At 27.7% G+C, this 26,457-nt stretch overlaps 1 protein-coding gene across 3 annotated transcripts in view; it reads right to left on the bottom strand.

Annotated features, from left to right (window-relative positions):
* Positions 1–328: 328 nt before the first annotated feature.
* The window catches only part of LOC142328015 (uncharacterized), a 389,144-nt gene continuing 363,015 nt past the window's right edge, over positions 329–26,457 (bottom strand). The window contains exons 6-12 of one of the 3 annotated variants that reach the window (XR_012757155.1): positions 24,100–24,912; positions 22,527–22,776; positions 19,276–19,454; positions 15,290–15,512; positions 12,796–13,293; positions 7,697–7,797; positions 329–614 (exon numbers count right to left, since the gene is read on the bottom strand). Coding sequence is in view for 1 of the 3 variants with exons in the window: in XM_075371452.1 (XP_075227567.1) it covers positions 12,833–13,293; positions 15,290–15,512; positions 19,276–19,454; positions 22,527–22,776; positions 24,100–24,912 (1,926 nt within the window). In the remaining 2 variants the exon portion in view is untranslated. Of the gene's footprint in view, positions 615–3,838; positions 7,798–12,795; positions 13,294–15,289; positions 15,513–19,275; positions 19,455–22,526; positions 22,777–24,099; positions 24,913–26,457 lie in introns of those variants that run through there. The other 2 variants (XR_012757156.1, XM_075371452.1) reach the window with 2 other exon arrangements.

The raw sequence follows: 26,457 nt of genomic DNA, 5'->3' as shown, positions 1-26,457 counted from the left end.
TTCTATTACACTTGTCTCTTTCAAAACATGCACATATTGAATCATCTAAACTTGCTAACTATACACTTGCAACTTATCTCTAATCAAATCATTTCTCAGTTGATCACTTAGTGATAATTAGACCAATTGGATTCATCATTCACTTACATGTAGCTCATTTTTAAAAAATAAAATCATCAGTTCATTAAAATTTACATGATATGATCAGATGTAAACAATATCTTACAGAAGACAACTCTGACTGAAGCTCCTTGTACCTCAGAAAGATAGTGAATAGATAAAGATTAATGTTAAAATAATTTATAAATATAATATTAGCCAATTTAATATCCTAAAATTTGTAAATTAAAAATTAAAATATACAAAAATGTAAAAATTTTCTTTAAAAAATAGGAAATTTAAATTCTCATGATTAAATTCATTTTTTGATTAATTTTAAGTGATTTGTAATGTTAACTTAATATGAACGAAAAGAGAATAAACTGCTATTGGACTATTTTTAACTTTGGTGATCTGCAGGAATCAATTTATTAAATGTGGCTTCAACCATTAATTGGCTTTTTGTAGTTATCTTAATTTCCAGAATGCTTCCAGGTGTTACTGAACTAGGTGTTCTGCAAGTAGATAGAAAAAAATCAATAAAGTGAAAATAATTAAATTATTTATTGTTAAGTCTAAAACTTAAGTAATAATAATAATTATTATGATTATATTACAATTTATTATTAAAATATAGCAATCGCTTATAATATTTATACATTATGTTATCATAAACAATTCAAATAATAGTTAAATTAACTAAATATATTGTAATTTATAAAATAATGAGTAAAATATTTCTTCTTATATACAATAATAATTGTTGCATTGTTAGCAGAGCATATAGTTTATGTAGCTTTGTGCTATATATATATATATATATATATTATACAATATTGTATATTATACGTATATTATATGTAATTTATCCTAAATTATTTTATTTTCAAGTTCATACTTTAAATTGTTTATTATTAAAAAAATTGTTTGACCAATTGCTTTATCTTAATCTACCTACTGTACCTATACATACACTTTGTTAATTTTCTGAATAAAGATACATATAATTTAACTTGAAAATTGATCAAACAGGCCTAATAATCAATTAACAGTAGCCAGTTAAAAATTATGAGTACATTTTATAAATATAAATACATACATACACACACATACATATACATATAAATTTGTGTGTATATTAAAATGCATATTAATTACATTCAGTCACAAAAACACAACAAAAACCATCAAAAAAGAACATTTTAAATACATTACTGCATACCTTGATAATAATATTTTTTATTATTATTTCTAATATTATTAACTACATGTGTTTATAAAGATCATTTAAAAATATATAATAACATTTGCATGCATTTTTAAAAAATATTAATTTATATATATATATATATTAAAAAGAAGTGACATGGCACACATCTTTTTTATTCTTCTTCTTTACTTAAAAATAACGTCACATGTATGGATAATATTATATCAACCACTTAAATAGAAGCTTATCAATAAATAATTATTAAAATAGAATTTATTATACACTTTTATTAGATTTAATTAATCTATTCAATTAATAGTGTAATATTATTTGACTAATTTTCAAATAATTGAATACATTGTAAAATATATATGCAAAATAAATAAAACTGCATGAAAAAAAGAATAAAATGATTCAATTTCAAACGAAAGATGCTACATCCTTTCTCAATTGAAACTGTTAAAACAATAATAAAATATATACATTCCTGTATGTTTATATTTTTTTAATATTAATATATCTGATTTAGATTAAAAATTATTTTATCGCTAAATTAAAAAAGTATTATTGAATCCAAAATTAAAGTGTTATTAAATAAATTTTTTTATTTAAATTTAAATACCACTGCTTTTCCAGTCATGGTTAATATTAAAACAAAAGAAAAGAAAAAATTGGGCCGGTCCCACAAATAGAGGCACTACATCAGTCATACAACAAATCGAAATACATTAATTTAAATGTATTATTTCTTAATTTTTTTAAATAGGAAAATTAATAAAATATATCTTTCAATATTTCCTTACTTCATATAATATACATATATTTGAGATATTAAAGGTTCTTACTACAAAAGAGTAATGGTAGATGACTAGGCAGTCAAAGATCAGTGTGTTATAAAGTAGATACAGATAGAAGAATTACAGTTGCATTCTCTAAAGCCCATTGTGGCATAAAAAATATTTAAAAAATAATAAATTCTGTTTTGGGTATACATTCTGGAAAATTTGTAACAGAATTACTCATAAGAAAAACTAACGACTAGAATTTAATCTGCTATCTTATATGTAATTAAAATATAAGATTGTGGGATCAAACTTTCAGAACAGTGGGAAACGAATTCCCAGAAGCTGGATTTGCATCATTACATATAAAAAAATGAACTAGAAAAAATACTAATAGGTGGAACATCAACATTTACCAAGAGTTCAGAATAAAAAAAAAGACTTAACAAGAACACTATAGAGATACCAAGTAATAGAAATAGTAATTTAAAATACTATATCATAAGATATTGTTTAATTTTTAATCTCAGAGACATAAAACTATAAATATTTGGTGTAACAGAGTTGCTTCAGTCAATCATCAATTGGTTCTTCCACTACAAGATGCACATTGACAATAATGAATATCAAAGTTCAAATTTTATGTAATACTATGTAATTTCATCACTTTCATACGTTGGTTTTCAACATATTTAAACAAAAATTACAATAAAGGAAATATTTTTAAAAAAACATACTTGGAAGGACTTTAATGTGGCGTTGTGACAATTTAGAAGGTCAAAAGTATTACATTCACTCTTACTTCAAATTCAACCAAAATTATATTATGCTAAACTACCATCATACTTTGTATATCAAGTTGGAAACGATTTGTATCTCAACAAAAATATTCCAATGATGAAAATTAACCAAATTAAATAGTTCAAGAATATTACTCAAAATATTGAGAAAATATTCAATCAATATGGGTTCCGCTCATCTACCATTGTCATTTAGAAAAATGGAGCACATGAAAAACAACTTTAAAGAGTTTGAGGTAACAAGAGCAAAACCCAGTTATTTTTTGGAGTCTTTACACTAAAACCACACATCCATCATGAGAAAAGTAGCAGATAACTTTTTGAATCAAAAAATATTTTATAAATATTGAATAGCTACTAGTTTTTTTTATTTTATGTTTTTATTTGGACAAAAACCAAAATATTAATCACAGTTGCCGAATTACTTTGGTTTTATTATTCTTTATAACACCATGAATAGGTATAAAATCATAGAAAGGAAAGGTATTTCTAAAATTATTTATTACATGCTACAATAATCAATGGTAATTAATTTCAACGAGGAGAGTTTTCAAACCCTTGAACATTCTTATTTAAACAAAATAATCTCACTTATAGCAATACCACGAAAAGGCTGTTCAAAAAAGTACCGCCCAATTTATTGATTTTAAATGTATAAAACTTTTAAAAATCAACAGAAACTTAAAATATGAAAATTGTTCACAGAATAATTTTCAAAATGAATTTTGAAAATTAAGTATATTGATAAATAAAGAAGTGAAGAAATTTTAAGACATCCAAGAATAAGATTAACTTAGTAAGAGAGGATTGTTTAGACAGTGAAATCTGTAAGGGAAGACAAAGTTTCACATATCAGATAGTTCAGGATGTAAGACATGATAAATTGAAAGATTAGCACAAAAAAAATAGCACTATGGTGTTCAAGAAGCAGAAATAAAAAGAAAACAGAAGAATATAACTAAAATTTTAATTTGTATTGACTCCACAAGTTACAAAGTATATCATGTACTGATTACAAATAACAGATTTACGGCTACAACTTTACTATTCTAAGATGCTTTACAAGTTGTAAATTACTTATATTACAAGAAAAATGTTAGCTGTACTTTAAAACATGCTAATACTTTAAATGCTGTTTACAGCAAATACAATCACATAATGTTCTCTCTACTTTTTCATGTAAAATGTAGCACTTAGAAGCAATACAATTAGGTCATGAAAAGTTAAGCTCAGCCCTTTCTGATATGTAACTTAAAGAAGTACAAGGATTATATTTGACAGTTAGATGTATAATAATGAATTTAACTATAATCTCTGAACATTCACTCAAAGTATCAACCACAATGAGAATTATAAATTTCTCTAAACTTGCATATACAAACAATGTACAATCAGTTCCCAACTTACAAAAGTAATATGTTCGAGAAAGTATAGTCAAAAGTTGAATTATACCAAAGTTAAATGTGAATTATGTTTTATCAAGTTTATTACATTTTTAATTTATTAAAAAAAATCATATATTTTTATTTATATGATTCACATATTAAATAACAATTTATATAAGGAAACATTCACTTTTTATCATATCTGTGAAATTGATATTAAAAATTATGAATTTTTTAATTTGTCAAAATATTAAATGTCAAGATTAACTTAATTACTACCAAAAATCATGTTTATAGTAAAAATCACCTTATTTAGACCTTATAATAAATATTTTTTTTTGAAGTATTTAATACAGTGACATCTATTGTTAAGTTTTATTACATTTAATTTCTTCTCCAAGCTTACTAACTTTATGTGCGATACTGATGAATCAATTTTCCACTTGCTTGTCATTTTACCATTGTATATAAACTTTATATGAAAGGTATATTACAGATCAACAGAATATTAAAAAAATTCATGCAAACAAATCTAACCATGCTTTTACACTCTACAATAACTAAAAATACCAAAAGATGTTGTTTTAGATACATCTAACTAGTGTATAGATAATAATCAGAAAATTTGTTGATCCTGAAAATTACATCACATCAATAGTCCATTTTTAGTGTTTAAAACTACATATTCATTAAATCCTGACTCACTGCTAATATACTTACAAATTTATGTAAGTTTAGCTTTTGTGAATTGGTAACTGACCAAACTAATATAAGTAAAAATATACTGGAGAAAAACAATACATAATCTTTAAAAATTTTTTGGTGAACAGATTTTTAAAAAAGATCTTTTATAATTAACATAACTAAATAGAAAAAAAAAATATATGCTACAGCTTTAAAAATGTAAAATTTATGTAATTCAAAATTGCTTAAATTAAATTACAACATACCAGAAAATATTTACAATCAAAGAACTTAGACATCAGTTAATCAGGATGAAATATAGCTCTTAATAGCACAAATTTATAAATAAACTTAAAAATTATTAAACAAAATTAATAAAATTTTGGTTCACGCAAGAATTATATATAATTTAGTTTACTATAGTAGTTTAAGGATTTGATAAAGATTACAGTACTATAGGCAGTAAAATGAAATCATAATTTAAAAAAAAATTACAACATGAAAATTGAGTTAATGAACTTCTAATCAACAGAACAGTAGTAAATACTAAAAATAATACATTAAAAAAATTCCTGGGGGAAAAAATTAAGGAAATATGAATGAATAACAATAAAGCAGATTTTCATTGTTCTCAGAGCAACCAAAGGGCCAAAGCTAGCAGAAAAGATATGGATAAATAATTCAACAGTGTCCTAGTCAATAAACATACATACAATGTAGTATAATAATAAAAACTATTAAATTTCATTAAGCTGGCACTTCCTTAAACGATTAAAAACATTATACACATATACATTAAAAAAAATTAATATGTACAAACATCATCATAGAAGAAAGCAAATGTTTGTACAATAAATACATTTAAATGTTTTATGAATATACCATAATTTTCAAAAAAAAAATTGTAAGAAAAGTATATAAGATTAAAAACTGTTCTTGAACATGACCATCCTGACCCTTGTTGGGGAAGATACTCTCAGCTACCCCCTCCATTCCTAGTCCTTATGGGCTTTACCAGAGGTCATTTTCAAAACCTCATCTCTTGACATATTTCAGTCTGCCTTGGCCAGGATGCCACCGATGCGATTGCCATGAACGAAATTCGCATTGGTATACTACTATTTAATGAACTCAAAACAAAACACATTTTACAGAGTCTTAAGTAAGACTGAAATGACATAACAAAACAACGGTACTGAACTACCTACCTGCAGTAGGTAAAAGTGAATTTAAAACAAAACATGAAATATAAAAATATTACATGGAACAATAACATATAAGTGGTCCCCTTGCTAGAAGTAACAAAATATTCTATCCACGCTTCCTGGCACAGGATTTTCATTAACCTCACTTGTAAAAAGTGAAATGGTTTCCTATTGCCTTTTTTACAAAGCTAAATGTTATATATCAGAACGCCAAATCCGCTGAAATGCAGGTAATATTCAGGCCTTCAAAAATTCTTTCATTCCATTTACCACACAGATAAAAAGTGCAATGAACACTATTAACCACAGAAAATAACTTGCAGTAATCAGAGTATTTGTATATCACATGCTTTACAATCATAAGAAGGACTGGGACAGATAATATTAAAGAAATGGAATAATGTATATCTATATATGAGACACAATACCCGCTATATTCGCAACTGTTAAAAGGAAATTCAAAACATATTAAAATGAAAAAAAAAAAACATTATTTAGAAGAGCTAGATGAAAGCCTGATTTTTGAAGATCTTGGGATAAATGCAATTAGAGAAATTACATAACTAAAATAGAGAAAAAATCCCATATATAAAAAAAAAACATTTTAATGAATAAAATGAACTTTTAAAGAAAGAATTACTATCGAGGAGGAACTATTGTGACAGCAGTGAATAAAAATTAATCAATAAAAACATAGTACAGTTATATCTTAGTGTTGTTATATGTGTGAAATGTTTTTAAAGTTTTAATTATTAACTCTAAACCCCCAACCCTTGATTAGACGCTCAGATTTAATGAAGTCTTGCAAGTGGCAGTGTTACTAGAGAAAATAAAGTAAATGTTAAATGGGATGCAATTCTCAAAGTTATACACACTACTGAATTGTTGTTAGGGTTATAATCTGCTTTGAAATACTATAATAAAAAAAGGGTGAAGATAATTAAATAAAATGTAAAACAGGTACCAGAAGTAAGAGTAAAAAATTTAATTATTCCCGCTGATTTTAAATACTAAATCAATAGTAAATACAAAATCCATATGCTTTAAAGTATTTAAAATCTACACAAGTTACACAATCAAACAATATATACACATATTCTCACACATACACATATGCACATACACACGAGCATACTTTTATTAATTACCATGTTTAGCACAAAATTATTCTTCAAATAACTTGGACTACAATTCTTTACTTGTACTCATTACACTCACTGAAGAGTTTCTAAATAACATAACAGTATTATTTTTTTCTTTAGATTATTAAGGTTACTGAATAATTACTCGATCATAAAATGTGCAGTAAAACATACATTATATCCTTGTTGGTGGTTGTTTATATACAATACATGAGATCACAGTTCAAATTGTTTATATATCATATAATAACAATATAGAAATTTTGCAATTTTGTTACTTTTTGCACCAAATGAATTATTCTAGAAACAACATTCTCATGAAAAAATCATGAAAAAATAATACTAACAATAATAAAATTAATATCTAAATTAATCATAGGTATAATTACAATTTTCATCATAATAATGATATATTCAATATCATCTTTTCTTTTTAATGTACTGGCTGAAGAAATTTATTTAAACTAAAAAGCTCGAACCATTTGGATACCTATAAATAAAAAAAAACAACATAAAGTATTTAAAAAATAAAAATTAGACAAACTAATTTTAGATAGCGGTTACATACTTGAACACAAAATAAAGAGTAGCAAGCAGAATTTTGTCTAAAATCAGCCATCATAATGCACTACTAAAGTTAAACTTTATAATTCAAACAACACCAGTAACTGCAATTTTCCTCTTAGTCACTGAATTTCACAGACCAAGAAAACAGTTCCTTGTCTTACTAGGAAACATCAACATTAACAATGAATCAGGTTTTCTAAATAAAAAAAATTTAGATTTGTTGATAATCATGTGATGAGAATTGTTTAATAAAGCATGGTTAGGAGTAATTGAAATGCACACAGACTTCAAACAGTTTATCTTTACTGAATTATCCTAATAGAGGCAAATGTTAAAGATGCATCAGCATTAGTAACTATGGCTGGTATAATAGATTGCATCTGCAATTCTATATCATCGCAAGTACCGCCGCTCCCGGACGAATTAAATACAGTATGTGTGTGCGCTTTAGTCAGAATCATTTAATTAAATAAACAAAAAAATATTATTTTTAAATAAAATGATAAATATTTTTAATTAAGTTGTATATGTATGTGTGTGTAAGCTGTGCATCAGAAACAACCTACAGTTGAAAAAAGGGAAAGTCGTACAACTGTGTTGCCAGCTTTTTTTAAATTCTTTCAAATATTTTGACTTGTAGTTTTGTGTAATTTAATGTTCTTTAGTAAAGTCAATATTCAATATTTAATTTTTAGTATCAATATTGTATGTGAAAATCAGAAGAAAATGATTCAGTCATTTTTCAGGAATATTAAGACTACTGTTAGATATTTTAAAAAATAAAGTTATATTATTCATTTACAAGGCTTATTGAATGATTAAAGAAACAAATGATAACAATGAAAAAACTATTTAATAAAATAACCTGAAACTATCTGACACTCATGTTGGCATTCCTGATGTAGAAAATATCAGCTGTTCGAAAAGAATTTCCATTATTGTTATCTCTTTGTTTATTTCAAAATGTTAGTTTTACTTGAAAAGTTTACTGTGGAAGAACAGCATGCTGTGATAAGATTTTTATTTTTTGGAGGTAAAAAACTGGCCAAAATTCATTACTGTATCTTAAAACAGTATGGTAAAATTATATTAACCATGAAAAGTTTTAAAAGTGGATCGAACAATTTAAATTGCCTAGAACAAGCGTTACCAATTTTCAATTTAGCAGAAGACCGGTGGAAATTCTGAGAGATGCTTTAAAAAATTGCTGAAATTTGTAGTGGTGAGTATTGACACTATCCATTCCATTATCCATGATAAGCTGAACAAGAGTAAAATATGTTCAAGGTGGGTTCTGAGAAACATGACTCAAAATCACAGACATTTGAATTCAAATTTATACAGAACGTAAAATCAGAAGAAAATGATTTAACCATTTTTTAAAAAAATTAAGACTAAAATTGGCTACTTAAAAAGAAAATTATATGATTCATATACAAGGATCATTCAATAATTAATGAGAAAAAGATAACAATGAAAAACGGTTTTTAACTAAAGATAATCCTTTTTTTATATTTCATAATATCTTGTGTTCATCAAAACTGTGAAACTTGGTACATGTGAAACTTGAAAGTTGTACCATGGAAGAACAGCGTGTTGCAATAAGATTTTTATTTTCTTGAGGTGAAAAAAGCGAATTTTAAATTGTAACACTGAAACAAGAAACTTGGATTGATCATTCTGAACCAGAATCAAAATGTCTGCATGTGGAATAGAAACATTAGAGTTTGCCTGCCATAAAAAAAAATTAAAAACCTATGTGTCAGCTGGTAAAGAGATGGTAACAGTGTTTTGGGACTACAAAAGCCCAATTAATTATTGTGACATACAAAATCAAGCGAAACCCACAATAAGGAGGAAATGCCCTGGTTCTCTCTTAAAAGATATAATTCTTCTGCATGATAACACCCACGCTCATACCGCTCAAAAGACATCGGAAGCTATTCAAAAGTTGGGTTGTGAGGTATTCCCACATCCAACTTACAGTCTTGACCTCACACCGTCAGATTTCTTTTTTGTTTGCTCCTCTAAACAGTTTTTAAGTGGCACCAAGTTTGGGAACAATGAACATGTCAAGAATGACTCAGGCATTGAGGTGAACAATTTTTTATTACTGGAATAAGAAAGCTCACAAAAATATAGGACAAGTGCCTAAATATAGATGGGGATTATGTTGAGAAGTAGTATTAGTTTCATTGTCATTGAATTAATAATATTTTTTCTATAATGATTATTCTTTTTATTTACTGAAAATCTTGTTTGTCTCTTTATCAAAGAACGGAACAATTTAAACATATTCAAATTAGTGTTTTTTCATAAGTTGTAAACATATGGAAAGTTTGTTTTGATTTGTGAAAATTCAACAACAAAAAGAAACACAACAAAAAATTTAGGGAATGATATCTTTTTAGCAGATTTTTAATAAACATTTTATAAAATTATATCAACAATAATATAGACAAGAAATTCAAAATAATTATTTAATATTTAAATTTAAAAAAGTAGTAAAAGATATCTTAGAAAAAGCTTTGTTAAATGTACTTTCAATAAAACTGTTTGTGCTGCAATCTAGCATATTACATTTATACATAAATGGAGCTGTAGTTTTCATGAAAGCATTAGTCCAAGTACATAATCTAATTCAAAGGTGAGATATAACAAAGATCCTTTTTTGACCTTGAATTGAGTGTAACTCAAGGATGATTCAAACAATCTTCATCAAATTTTCACATCCACAACTTCAGTTACACCACTACTACTACAGCATATCTAATTTCAATGAAATTGCTGTAGTAGTTATGTTGATTTTCAAACCATAAATTTTTATATATAAGCCTATATATAAGAAAACTCTAATTTAAATGAATGGTAGTTTTGTTCTTATTATACCTCAAAGCGTAAAGAAAATTCATTTTCACCCTTCCTCCCCACTCGCACTAAGCGACTGAAAGTAATACCTACTTACTTTTCCTCAAAGTCTGAAAAAAATGCAATTACAAAAAAACCAAAAAAAAAACGCTAATTTTGCTAATTTAGTTTCGCAATAATCCAAAATGTGATCTGGTATGAAGGAAAGGGATTGTCGTCCAAAAAAGCTGTTTTGAAGTTTTAATCGTTTTGAACACATGATACTAATATAACATGTAATACAAAAAACACTAAAAGCTAGCTGAAACATCAAAAGCAATATTATTTTCAAAAATCATTACTGCAGTGCAACATCCTTTCTTTCTTAACTAAAACCGAAAATCCACCCTTCTGACACATTTAGAGCGACAATTTTCGCATTCTGAAAAATTGTTATTATCTTCATCCCAAGGTAAATTCACTATTATTATTATTATGCAACATTAATCTTTAATCCTAATGTATGTACACAATTTATCATAACATTTAAAAGTCCAGAACAGGAATTGTCAGTTTTTGAAATATAGTCCCTGCTCTTTATTTCTTTCTACTCTTAAATAATTACATTATTTCTTAATGATCTTCATTATAAATAATTAAACATAACCACATCTTTTAGTTAACTGATTCCTTCCCTATGTTACTCTATTACACATACTAAGTTACATTTCCTGTAAAATTTGAATATGTTCTTCCACTGCTACATGTGCTAACTTCTCACAAAAATTACATTAATTTGCCAAAATTATTCCTGCAACCTTTTTTCCATCTCTTCTAAATGGAGCTCTTTAAAGCCTTTTTCATTCCTATAATGAATACTTTAAATGTTTTTTATTAAAAGAAATTGATTTTGACATAAAAAAAAGACTATTTAAAACAGTATACACCAATAACTGTTAAAGCACACATGTAGTCACAATTAAAGAAAAATATAACAATAATTAATCAACTTAAGCATACTAATTGTTACGACACAATTACAGCATTATCAATAAGCACTAGGTGTAATACACACAATTTGCTACAACAGCTCAATACTGTCTGTTATTACTAAACATAATTTGTTAAAGTTTAGAATTTTATCTTTCATTTGATATACATGATGTACATTGGATCAAAATTGAATTTTCTGCGATTTTCTTAAAAAAGACCTGCATTATCCTAAAAAATTACTTTCTAATTCTAGATGAAACCATTGGCAACAACAGTATTAAATATGATAATTACTTAATTACAGTAAAAAAAAAAACAAAAAAACAATTAAAACATTGGAAAAGATTTTACCTAATAACCTTTGAATAAAAAGGTTACACCTGAATAATGTGTTGAATATCTGAAGTAATCTATAATATTGCCCATTTGATAAATTTGTTAAGTTTTTCTTTGTAAAGCTAAGCTGTCTTACTGCTCTTTTTGGCCTACAATTCTCTTCTCAATTGTGGTTTATCAAATAAAATGCTTTATCAATGAGACAAAAGTTGTAAACACACATTTTTAGCAAGGTCCTTTCAGGCAAGAACTTCTTCAATCAAATTTTGCACCAGCTCTTGCAAATCCTTATTTGTTAACGTGGTAATATGTAAAACTTAATTCCTTTAATATCTATGTAAATTAGAAAATGTACACTACAGACTTATTCAAATTTTTATGTTAGTTATGACGAATTCTTAAAAACCTATTTGGTAACAGAATTATTGCTTCATAACTAAACAATAAATTGCTTTTAAAAAACTACCACCACAGAGGCAAAATCAACTTCACTGTTGCACTTGAAGAAGTTGCCTTCTGTTTAATTCTGTGTAATATATATTTGTGTTTTACCACCTGCTGGTTAAAGTCCTGCACACAGTCATACATTATTCATGAACATAAAATCTAAATGTCATAACATATAACAATTCAGCTGTAAAATGATCGTATCTTACTTCTTTGACAGCAAAACAAACTGCTGGTTACTTGAAAAGGCAAACTAAAATTTACATAAATATCTAAAATCAATTACAAATCATTATACCTGTAAAATTATCACATAAAGTTGTCATGCACTGCTTTCATAGTGTTGACTCAATCTGTTTAATTTCAATTGCAGGCGGTGATTTAACTGGTGCTTTACTGTTAGCTATAGAAGGAGGTTGTCCTTGCACAGGAGAAGGAGCAGTCTCTACAATTTCAGGTATTGCAGTGGAATCTTCTTCCTCTTGTTCGGCATCTTCTTCCTCATCTTCATCAATGGGTGTCAAAGCGTCCAAAATTACAGGTTGCTCTTCTGGTGTTGTACACTGTTTCATAACAGGTGCCATAAAACTGGTTATTGTTGATATTAAAAAGAATGTAGCTGCCATAAAAAAAGGTATATCATATGTCTTAGTGGCATCGTAAACTATGCCGGCAAGCGGTGAACCAATTATTGCTGCAGCACCACGGAATAAAATAAGGAGTCCGAAAGCATTCGTCAACTTATCCAGTCCCAGTAGATCGACAAGTATAATTGATGTCAAAGAAATATAACCAGCTGAAAAAGAGAAAAATTAATTATAAAAATATAAACAAGAATTAAAATTACAATAATGAAACACTGCATCTCTTGTAATACAAAAACCTTTACTTCTACTTTCTTTAATAAATTTGACAACTAAATCACCTATTTCTTGGAAGTGGCTTACCTGTGGTCCTCTGAAAGATTTCTGGGAAAATATTGTGGTCAGTAGGGAATCTTTCTGTTTTTCCTCCAACAACGTATGTGTTTTCATTGACACCATATTTTCTCGCTACACTACAATTATTAGACTTTTTACATCACTAATTACTTGTAATTTAAATTTCACATCAAAATTTCAGCAAAAACCTTTCTTTCATTTCTGGGAGAAAAAAATTACAATAAATAATTTTTTTTTTAAATTATACCTTCACTCTACATAGCTTTAAATTGAGATTTAACAAGACTGAGGTGATTTTTTTAATTCTTCTTTTTTTTAAATGTTGGCAACAGAGCATAATAATATCTTTCTCAGCATTGTGTTGAATTACATGAAATCAGTTCTGTTGTCTGGTTTGATAGAAATAGATCTTATTCATTTTTACGGATACATTAACATTTTTCTAAATATCAATCTTCATTATTCATGCTTATGGGTGGCAAATAATGATCTGATAGCTCATTTTTATATCTTGAAAACTCATTATGATGTTTTTATTAATTTGTAAATGGATTTATTAACAAAGTACAATATTTAGTATAATTCTAGAAAATGGCCTGATTTTTAATTTGTCATTCCAAAAATCAAATAATATAAGGCAAAGATAATAATATAAGTTTATCCTTATTGCATTTCATTTGTACAAAGAAGAAGCAATAAATAATTGTAAACATGACTTTCTATGCTTGTCCTAAAGACATTATTTTAATTATTGTATTTTTTAATAATAAATAATATATATATATATATATATATATGTATAATCAATAATATATAAATATATATAATTTATTTAAATAAACAACATTCACATCCACATAATTTTATTAAAATAGTAACAGTATTTCATTTGTGAAAATGTTTCATTATACATGTTAAATGAATTTGCCAATTGTAACTAAATAGCGTTCAAGAATTTAGCGTACTAACAGCAACAAAAAGTTTTACAACAAAAAGCTTAAAAATCCTAAACATTTTTAGCTGTTTCTTGAGTTCTGACTATTTTAACAAAGCTCTAACCCTAGTAATTTCCTTTTTTATCGCCAAAACACAAATATAATTTTAGGTAAATCGTTCTTATCAAGAAATATAAACCATTTGAATGAATCGTTTGGGAAGTATAAATCGTTCAAAGAAATGAATTGTTTGGCACTGCATGCAGCTGCCTGGTGCACCAACATTGGTCCAATCTGTGCCATTAGTAGCTAAAATAACAATGTGAGCAAGTACAAGAAACGAACAGACCCATGCAACATTGTTTTTTTATGGGAAATATATGTAATATATTATGTTTTGAAAAGTAAAAAGATATATTTTTTCAGATTAATAAATCCACCACCATTATCTATAAATCTAAGATATTTTATTTAAAATTTAATTTTGTTACTGATCCACGCACTTTTAAATTTAAAAAAAATATGAGTGGTTATTATAAATTTAGAAACAAAAAAACAAATTCTACCTAAATTTCAATTTGAAATAATTGAAATAATTTGAAATAATAATAAAGCTTGCATTATATGCATATAAATAATCTAAACATTTTTTTTTTTTTAATTTGAATGTAACCATAAGATTTCTATTATTAAAATTCTTATAAAAATTCAAAACTTTTGGATTCTTACCTGAATCCAGAAGCTTATGTTTATAAATATACAATTTAAATTAATATTTATAGTAGACAAAATCATGATAAACATATTTTCACTTGGTTACAGAGTAGGATGAGCAAAAAAGTTTAAATGTGATACAATCAAAGATTTAAATATTATGTATATGGAAAAATAACAGAAACATTATAGAAAGACTTACATATAGCTAAACCAAAGAATATTGACATAACAACAAATGCTGGATATGTATGGCAGAACGGAGTAGCACCAACTGCTATAGTGCTTACAACAAGGCTAAGGTTATTAAGCAACATCGAATTTACAGAGGGAAAATCTGCAACCCATCCACATGCAACACGTCCAACTGTATTTGTAATTCCAATAATTGACAAAAGAAATGACGCTTCGTTTGGATCAATCCCCTAAAATAAAACAGAATAAGGAAAAAATATTATTGTAAAAATTATAATTATCCATTTTTAAATTTTTTATTTAAGTGAAATAAACATAACATAATCATTAATAGACAGAATACCTTTAACGATCAGCAAAATAAATTAATCATAATCTTGTTTTTAAATATTATACGAAAAGTGTATAAAATATATGATGAAGTGTATAAAACCTGATGATGAAGATGACATTTTTTGTTGATGAAACAGCCAATGACAATTAGCTAATGAAGAAAAGACAGTAGTAGGCATGAATATATAATTTTTTAAGATTATTGTATTTTTTATATTTAAAATATTTTTCTTTAAAACGATTGAATATTTGTAAAACAAAAGAGAATAGACAATTAAGTTAAAAAAAAGAAAAATACACTAAAATGTAAAATTAAATGTAATAATTAAAATTAAAATTAAATGTAATAATTCATCAATTATTTAAATTTCAGTGTTCTAAAGTTGACGTCAAATTAAAAACAATTATTATCATAACTCATTACTTTCGGCGTAGATTTTAAAATACTGAAATTGAATGAATTTTAATGTATATTTTTTACAGTTTGAAATATTTCAAGTTTATTTTTATTTAAAAAGCAGATTATTTTAATATGATTTTTTAAAATTTAAAATAACAGTAGGAACATAAAAAAAATATTCTCAATAAACACAAAAAGTGAGGAGAAATCTTGATAAAAGTATGAAAAAGAAGAATACATGAAAATGGTTTAAAATGAACACTATCAATTGTTAGCTTAAGCTACCTGAAATACAAAAACAATATGTTTAATTAATATCATACAGATATATTTTAATAAAAGTCAATAGAGATTAATCAAATTCTACTTTTACATTTTTTTTTAAATCTATGTTTTACATTTACATCATGTTAAAACAAATTTCTCACCGTTCCTCTCATTGATTTTCATAAAAATATTTTTAATGTCAGAATATCAGGCTAAACAGATAATGATTGTAACAAATAAATAAAAAAAAATAAATTCAAATCTTCTACATAGACCTCATCATTTTTTGTTTAAAAAATCTTCCCCTTAATTGGCTAGAAGAAACTTACTACAGGAATACCAGAGTAACTTCTTCACAAAATAAAAAATAATCATTAATTTGTAATGCTAGTAAAATTTAAGCTTGAGCATACATTAAAAAAAACGTATATACAAACTAATAACTTCTTCTGGAGCGAGTTAATACAATATATAGTTTTGATAGCTGATATAATTATTATTTTGCAATCTACATGAGATACAGTACAACTGCATACAAATGAAGGATTCTTGCTCTCTTAAAAAATTGTAAAATAGCTTAAAATATTCTGTACTACAGTTTGAAAATAAAATTTTAAAGATGATAAACATTTACAATAAAAAAAATGGATTCTAACCCTTTAATAAGAATAAAAGATAACATTCATTCACTTTTTTAATATCATTCAAAGGGTAATTATAAAAAAATTACTGAGTAAAAGTAAAAAGGAAGAAAAAATTAAGATCTTGATTTCCACACTGATTTTTAGGCCCTTTTGAACTGATCATAAAATCTGATTTGAAGAATATGGAAATTGCATATGGAATCTCATTTTGCCTGTTTTTCTATGTACACGTTCACCACATTCTAATTTAAAAACTGATATACTAGCATGCCGTAATGTTAATTTTTAGTGGAATAAATTAATTTTAGAAACTAAATATCAGATTTTAATGTTTAAGTTGTCTTGTTTTTTTTTTTTTATTTATTAATAAACAGCTAAAACAGTTTTAAGCTAACAAGAGTAATATTACATTTACAAACAATGTTCCACTAAATTTGGAAGAAGTATACTCAGTGACATTCTAAGTGTGCATACACTTAGTAAGTGCTCAGTATGTTCAGTCTTCTATTGTCAAAACTGTTTTTTATGGAACATAAAAAACCTATGAAAATAAAATTTAAATGCAATGTAACATACACTGGACTAATGGGAAGAAAATTAAGATATAATGAACATGAGATCTCTTAAAAATAAAAAACAAGATTCTAATTATGCAACGCATTTAATAAAAGAAGGACGTACCCCAATGAAAATGGAAGAATCAATGAAATTAATTCACAAATGTGCTAAAGGAAGAAGAATGAACATTTTAGAAAATCTAGAAATCTTTTAATTAAAGAGTAACAATAAAACGATCATAAATGAACAGATCAACAATCAAGCAGATGTCCTTTTCCAGAAGCTCAATTTATTGAAAACAGGAAGTAGGCAAGTATAACCATTAATAACAAATAAACATGAAGGGCCAAATAAGCATGATGTCTAATATAGGAAGGGGCATTGACTAAATGCTATATAAAGATTAACAGAAATTTAAAAGTACCTGTACAATAATTTTTGACAATGGAGTGGTTCTGAACTGAGTCAACAAGTGATAAATAAATGAAGCTAAGAAAAATAAGCGATACTCAACATAGAAACTATAGTGATCTTAGCAGAAAAGATAATAGAAATTATTATCTTAATAACAATAAAAAAGAAGACATATTTCTTTCAGTTTTATTTATTAGTTGATAGTAATTATTATTACATAGCCTATCTTAAAACATGCTATATTTTTCATATAACTAATTTTCTTTTATATTTTTGATGTACAGCAGTGTTTTATTTTTATAAAAAATTATATTTTTAAAACATGTTTTTCTGTAAATAATTATTATTCAATACAGTGTACTGTGTTTTTACAAAGTACATAATTTATTTGTAAAAACTGAGCAATTTAATCTAGTAAGAATCAGAGCAAAGATAAATAAAAACTAATCCCATAGCAGCCAACCAGCAAGAATTTCATAGCAACAGGTAAACTATAACCCACTTTAAGTAAGAAACCGTGTGATTGAATTTAATTAACTAAAAAGATACTAACATCTGCAATTTATACCCTATTTTATAAGATAAAGTGCATTCCTATAGTATGGAATTAATACAATAAGAAAAAATATGCGCTACAAAAGGCCATGAGATCTCATTTGGGATCTCACATCCTGACCTCGTTGGGGAAGACCCCCTCCCTGTTCCGAGCCCTTATAGGCTTTACCGGAGGTCATCTTTGAAACCTTGGCTTTTGACATATTGCAGTTCACCTCGGCAAGGATGCCACCGATGCGAATGCCACGAGTGACATTCCCATCGGTGTCCTACTATTTAATGAACTCAAAACAAAACACATCTCACCGAGTCTTAAGCAAGACTGAAAAGACCTAACTAAACAAAGGAATTGAAATACCTATCTTTAGAAGGTAAAAGTGAGTTCAATACAAAACATAAAAATATTACACAAAACAATAACAACACAGTAACATTGAAACAAAACAAAACAAAGGACAAGAACAACAACAAAAACATACTTTATAAAACAAAACACCAACAAAAACATAATACAAGAGAAATCCAAGCAGAGCTCTAGATCCCCTCAGCAATTTTTTCCTTTGCTAAGTACACTATAAAACTCTCCACTATTGCCCATTCGGCCTGGCTCTTCCAGTTTACACGGAGATCCAATGCCGACCCAATAGGGCAATAAAAATCAATTACATTACTTTCTTAAGACAGCAAAAACAACTATTATTAACACTTGCTGAAAATATGTAATGGCCAGCTTGGGAACAATTTCATATTTTTATGTGGTCTGTTACTAATATTAGATGACATAATCTGACGGGAGTCAAGTTATTATTAAAAACTTCCTACCTCTTGTTGAGCAGCATCCACTAAATAGAAGAATGGAACATAGAGACCAGCCATTCCAAACACATTACTTATACCAATCAATAAAAATACAGGATCCTTAAGTAGGGAGTAATCCAACATTGAAGCCAAAACAGATTTTATTGAATCTGGCATGGTAAGACATGGACAAACATCTTGCGCTGTAACAAGATGAGAATATTAAAAATAAGAAATTACAGATTAACAATATTTTTATTATTTATTTTAACAAATATATCTTACACGCGTTGAATAAATGAAATAAGATGACCAAGAAGTTTATTTTGTAGAAATTAATGTTATTTTATAAAATAATAATAATAAATCATAATAATTTCTGCAATATAAACAATAAAGGTTTCAAAAACTCTACAATAAATTAATAATTAAACCAGAAATTATGAAAATATTATCATAAACATCTGATAGTAAGTTCAGTAGAAAAAACAGATTTTTGAAAGATACAAACCATAGCAATCTTCAAGTTTAATGAATTTTATAAAACCTTTTAAACACTTTTTAAACTAAACTTGAACACTATTAGTAATAAAAATTCAATTAAATTTTTTTTTTTTTACATCAAATAAATGGTGTTCGGATATTATTTGAATTAATTTTATTTAAATTAATCTATTTCGTATGAGATCATACTACATCACTACATCATAACAGGTTTATAATTAAGGAATCAGTCAGATTCAGTACAACTTTAAAGATCCAACTGAGTAGCCAGGGATATTCTAAAATAATAAAAACATACTGCTCTAAAGTCACAACTGACCTATTATAAGCATATGGTGACTTATTCAAAGCATATGATTTGAACAAGTCACCATACATACTATGAATTCAGCCAATTCATTACACATTTATAATAGCTAAAATAAGCATAGTTTGTATTTGTTCATAAATCTTTGATAACACAGAAAACAATAATTGCTCATAATAGATTATGGAAGGTTTAGCAAGTACAAAAAAATATGAGGCATCTTTTTTAAGGAAGGACCGTTTTGATGTAAAAACTGAAATAAATGAAATAGAAAAAACTTTATTACAACAAAATAAACTTATATGCATATAATATTTTTCTACATATCTGCCATTCACTGCAATACATTTTTGATATCGACATACCAGCTTCATTATTCCATTACTGAAGAATTCTTCTGCCTGTGATTTAAACCAATTAATTACTTTGTTTTGCAATTCCTCATCATCTTCAAATTTCTGTGATGAAAGCCATTGCTTTAAATGGAGACAAAGATATTAATCACTTGGTGAAAGATTTGGACAGTAAGGCAGATGTTCAAATATTTCCCACTGAAATCGTCAGAATTGTTCACTGGTTTTGTTTGCCATGTGAGGTCGTGTAGAAACAAAATCCTGACAGTTAACTTCCCACGACTTTTGTTTTGAATTGAATGTCTAAGTTTTGTAAGCGTTTCACAGTACGTATTGGCATTAACAGTTCTTCCATGTTCAAGAAATTCAATCAGCAATATCCCTTTGATGTCCCAAAAAACTGTAGCCATAAGTTTTTTCATTGAACTTTCTCACTTAAAATTTTTGGGTTTTGGGGATGATGAATGCCGCCATTGCATTGATTGCTGCTTAGTCTCAGCATTTGAATAAGACATCCACATTTCATCTACGGTCACAACGTGTTTCCATAAACCATCACCTTCATTTTCATAGCATCTCAAAAATATTTCAGCTGCAGCAAGATGTTTTTCTTTGTGCGTTCTGTCAACATTTTTGATACCCATCTGGAACACAACTTTCTGTAACCCTGTTCTTCAGTTAAAATATCATAAATTACAGATCGTGAAACAAAAGGAAATTCAGTAGATAATTGAGAAACTAAGCCTTTTGTTTTCATAAATTTTTCCATTCATATTTTCAGTCATATCACCTGTGATGACAGTTAGGTGACCACTATATTCTTCGTCTACAACATTTATTCTTCTTCCACGAAACAAATGACACCATTGGCAAACTTTACCTTCGCACATAACACTGGGTCTGTAAACATTGACAATTTCTCTATGAATATCAGCAGAAGTTTTACTTTTCGCCAATAAATAATCAATTACTAATTGCACTTTACAACTCACAAGATTATTTATTGTAGCACTCACTTCAGCCAGGCTACACATAACAACTAATGCGAATAACATTAACCTACTGTTCCAAAAAGATGATCGTTGATATAAATAAACATGCCACACTAGCGCCATCAATTTTCATTTTTTTGACTTTGGCTATTTTGGACACTTTTATCCAGTCAATTGCAATCAAAAGGGGACATGCACAATTAGATGTTACAACAATCCTAAATACAAAAATGTCAACATTCTATGACTAATCGTTTTTGAGTTATGCAAGATACATAATTTTTCAAGATTACAATGCTTCCTTTACTTCATACAAGGAAGTAAAAAAATTGAAGCTTCAATACTTTACTTTTTGACAGTATACTTTAGATTTCAAAAATCATCAAATTAAAAAAAAAATCAGTGAAAAGAAACGTTTTAAAAATTGGAAACTTTTTCTTCATGTTTGATACAGAGCACGAGGGAAACAAAATTTTTTCAGTAAATTGCACTAAAATTGTTTAAAATCTTAAGACTTTAGCTTTAATTTCTTATTATTTTTTCTGAACAAAGATATTCCACTTTAAAGAGAAAAGGAATTGCAATTGCTGTTTTTAAGAGCGCATCTTAAAAACAGCAATTGCAATTATTATTTTTAACAGATGGTAAGTTTAAAAATTCTGGGGAGTGCTAAAACGTTTTCAAATCTCAATGTGGGTGATGGATGAAAAAGTTTGAGAATCAATGCTCTATAATGAATGAGACAAATCTTAGAATTAAGAAAATGTGAAAGAGACGTAAAACTAATGTCTAACCACTGACAGACACATTGGTCTTACCAGTCATTACAATGATGTGTATGTTAGTAGTAGTTTGCATCTTGAATTGAGGGAGACCATATATTTAATCTAGGGTAGAGGTGGCATGCAGGTGGAAACTTTGACTCCATTGTACCTCTCTCAATACCCTAACTAAAAAAAGATAACAGCCAGAAAATTTGATGAAGAATTGCTAACAAACAAACATCATTTCATCTAATAACAAGGAAATTTACTGCAAAATTTCACATTTATAACAAAAAAGTCTCAGTTGTTAATAATAAATAATATACGAGGTAAATAATATATATAAATAACTTACGAGGTCCTTTCTCAATATCCGCTTGATCAGTAGCAGACACATGAGATGAGACAGCAATATTTTTGCTAGAGTATCGTGGTAGAGACATGATGCTAGCACGGTATCCAGCTAATGAACGTTGCGACTGATATTCTGGTAAATTAAGAACTGAACCGGAATAGAATATATCTTTTCTTGACATTGGTCTGACTAGTTCCTTACGAGCCTGAATGCTTGTTTTTGATGCGTAACATACACTTTCATTATCCATCTATAAAACGAATTAAAAGAAAAAAAAGAAGAATTTATACACTACATTACGTAAATTTAAACATAATAACTGATATATTTAGACCTACTTTTTACCCGAGGTTGGATAATTAATACATAAAATATTACCTCAGTTACTTTTATGAGGGGCGCTTTACCTGACAGTCACTAAGGTCTCTGAGTAAGTTTATAGCCTGCCCTTGTATGGTTCCATCTAGGATATAACAGACCTAGAAGTCTCTGGATCCTCAACATGCTCCATAGCAGGCTTCTACGGGTAAAAAGGCTTTTTTGGGGATCTATGCTAGTTTGACATAGCATAGAATACAAAATGGAAAAGAAAAAATTAAGAATAGAAGTGGATAGTGAAAAATAATATTCACCTATCGATAATTTTTAGCCTCATCAAAGAAAAGAATTAATTAGAAAAGGAGCAAAAAAACACAAATTTATAGTATAACTACAAGTGTGAAGTATCTAGTGAATATAAAAATGTAAAGATATATATCCTTTATCCTCAGAACTGAGAGCCTAGCTACGGGCACTTAGACCACATCCTCACATTGTGGTTAGGATATTCTGAATAAGCAGTTTTGCACAGGCAGATTTTTGCTGAGGGACAGTAAAATATTATGAAGAGGATAGAGACAATGCGACTATAAAACAGCAAAAGCTGAAAAGGGCATTGTGACTTGGCAAGTATTGGCCACCAGTATATAAGTTGCCAGATTCCTCACACACAACACTAGTCAAGGCAATGGCACTGCATTGGAGTTTAGACAGAGAAAGGTTATCAGAAACCACCTCCATTATTACACAAAAGAATCAAAAAGTGGTAGAGAACAATCACTAATGGATTCACTTATGAAGTAAAAGGAAGTACACTAAAAATAAACAATATGATCAAATTTGAAATCTTTATCTTAGAAATAATTCCATTTAATAAAGGGAAAAGAAACATCCACTGAATTAAATTATGATTCAAAAATAGTTTTTAATTATATGAATTATCATAATTGTTGCAAGAATTTTGATCAAATAACCTACTTTACTAAAAAAAAACCAGCCATTCATAAATTTCCTCACAATCAATTTTGTTGATATGCATGAATTTTCCATTGTTAAGCAATATACCTTAGAGATTTAACAGTATGTAATCTGAAATACAATAACTCAAAAGTTAGTTTAATGAAATTATTTCAGTTTTTGTCTGTTGAAAAAAAAATGCAAGAGAAAATTCATTTATATCATTTCTACAAAAGCTTTTGAGAACAGTGTTCAATACGCAAATAATAACGAACACAAAACACAACAGACTACTTACATCAGTTTTAGACCACATCTCTTCACAGTTATTATTTCTGCTGCCGCCAATAGTTGACTGTGATGAAAGTCTTAATTGTAATGATTTTCTAACATCACCATTACTATTAATATTACCACGAGATACTTTAATAGCTTGAAGCGTAGGTTTGTAACGTTCACCGGTACTCGTCTTTCTGATTCTATCGAAAAAAGGTACTGAACCATTCTTTGGAAGATTTACGTGAGTGGTAAATGCCGGCTGCGATGCATTTCTCGGTATAGCAGATCGACTGTCACCAGCAGGGGCAGGGGCAGGGGCAGGGGCAGGAGTTGCACTGGAAGGACTGTCTTTTCTTTTTCTATCTTTACCATCTTTACTATCTTTGTTCTCTTTTTCTTTAGTGTCTTTATCCTTTTTATCATCTTTCTTATCTTCATTCTTTTTGACTTCCGATGGCTCCTCACTTTTACTTTTTTTATCAATTTTCAATTCTGCTGTACTACCAGAACTTGAATTTCCACTAGACCCGCTTTGTTCTGGGGCTTTTACTTCAGTTATAGTTGGTAAAACAGGCATAGTTGGAACCGGAGTAATAGGAGTTCCAGGTACCAACTGGTCCAAATTAAAGCTGGAATGAACACCAGGGTCGATATTGATCGGCATCTTCATTCGTTTTTCCATGGTGCCATCTTGCAATTGTACTATAAAATAAGATCCACCAATAGAGCCTCTCTCCATTTGAAATCTCTTTTCATCAGCCATTCTCAATAATAGTGGCTTGCAACTTGGCCCTTTCGGAAATTCAAGAGGACGCATCATTGCTCCAAAAATCTGAAACAAACAACGAAGTGTAAGTAAATATGATGATGTAATTCTTGATCAGACTAGTATTTTTCAGATAATGCACTACAAATTTCATAAATCATATTTTCATATAAAACCATGTAAAAAAAAAAAAAATTAAAAATACACTGATAATGGTCGAGTAGGTGTATAATTAATTAAACAAATAAGACGTACTTACACAGTAGATAAACTTTCACAACTATTACTGAAAATCATTTTTGAATATTTTTTTAATCTCCATGGTATAAACCATATCTAACAGATTTGTGGATCCATATCTACAATGATATTTCATAATTTTACCAGCAGGTTAAACAACTGAATTATTCATTATAAATTAAACTTTACCTATACAAAGAAATATTTATAGTCCTGTAAAAAAAATGCATAAGGATAATTATTTTATCATTAAATTTACTTTTTAAGAGAGTAAAAGAACTTCAAATTTCAGACTATTAGGTTATATCTGATAAAAAATCAAGATCACCAGCAGGGTTTGCAATCCCCAGATAAGAAGAGATCTTTAGATAAGCCCACAAGAAGAGCTTTTACCTTACCACTAAGAAAGTGATTGCCACATCAACAGTAGAACTGTTCATTTTTCCAGGTCTTGTTTTTAAAAAAAGCCAAAATTGATCATTTAGATATATTAGTACGTATGTAGTAAAGTTGTTAATGTTTTAGTTATAAATGTATTTGTTAAAATTTCTTTTACAGATCTGGTATTCAAATAAATTTTTGGTTCATTTATCATTTTTTTAAGCCATTTATTCAATAAATTTTAAGTAAAAATGGAAATTTGTAGTAGTATTAAGAAAATATTACAGCCAAAACTATGTGAATGAGCATGAGATTAGACTACCATGTAACATTATATTGCAATTATGAAAGAATAATTAGTGATCTTAGTTTTTATAACATTTAAATTTTGTTTTTGTTACTCTCTAAAATAAATTCTGAAATGGGAGATGATTCTAATAAATGTTTGATAGCATAAAACTTAAAGTTGTCGTAGCCAAGATAATTGCTTTTCTCCTTGCTGAAGGACCTATGTAATGGTAAAGCACTGATTTGCATGAATCTTTTTATTATATTTCACTACCGGTTTGTCAGACAGAACAATGGGTCGGCCACACTGTTTTTCATCTTAAACATTTGAGCAGTCATTTTTAAACATGATATACCAGTGCCTCAGATCACCTTCACTCATTACATCGCTTCCCTTTAAACATCATGTAGTTTCAGATAAATCTCAACAGGTTTAAACTTTTTGGCCAAAAGAAATCTAATAACCTATCTCACTTTATAACAGGCAGGATTTTTTATAGTGGCATATGTTTTAAATGCTTGTAAATAATGAACAAGTGTATCACAATCCTTCACATAGTATAGCTTAATGTAGACAAAGTCAAGCTAGCAACAATCACCATGATAGTGTTGCTACCCCCAACTCTTTTGTGAACAACAGAAAAACATAAGTTTCCTTCTATATAGCCTTTGTAATCCGAACTTAAATAAATAGACTACTTA

Source organism: Lycorma delicatula, chromosome 7 (genome assembly GCF_047948215.1).
Source record: "Lycorma delicatula isolate Av1 chromosome 7, ASM4794821v1, whole genome shotgun sequence".
In the NCBI taxonomy this organism is placed as follows: Eukaryota; Metazoa; Arthropoda; class Insecta; order Hemiptera; family Fulgoridae; genus Lycorma; species Lycorma delicatula.
This window is presented reverse-complemented; position numbering and strand designations above follow the sequence as displayed.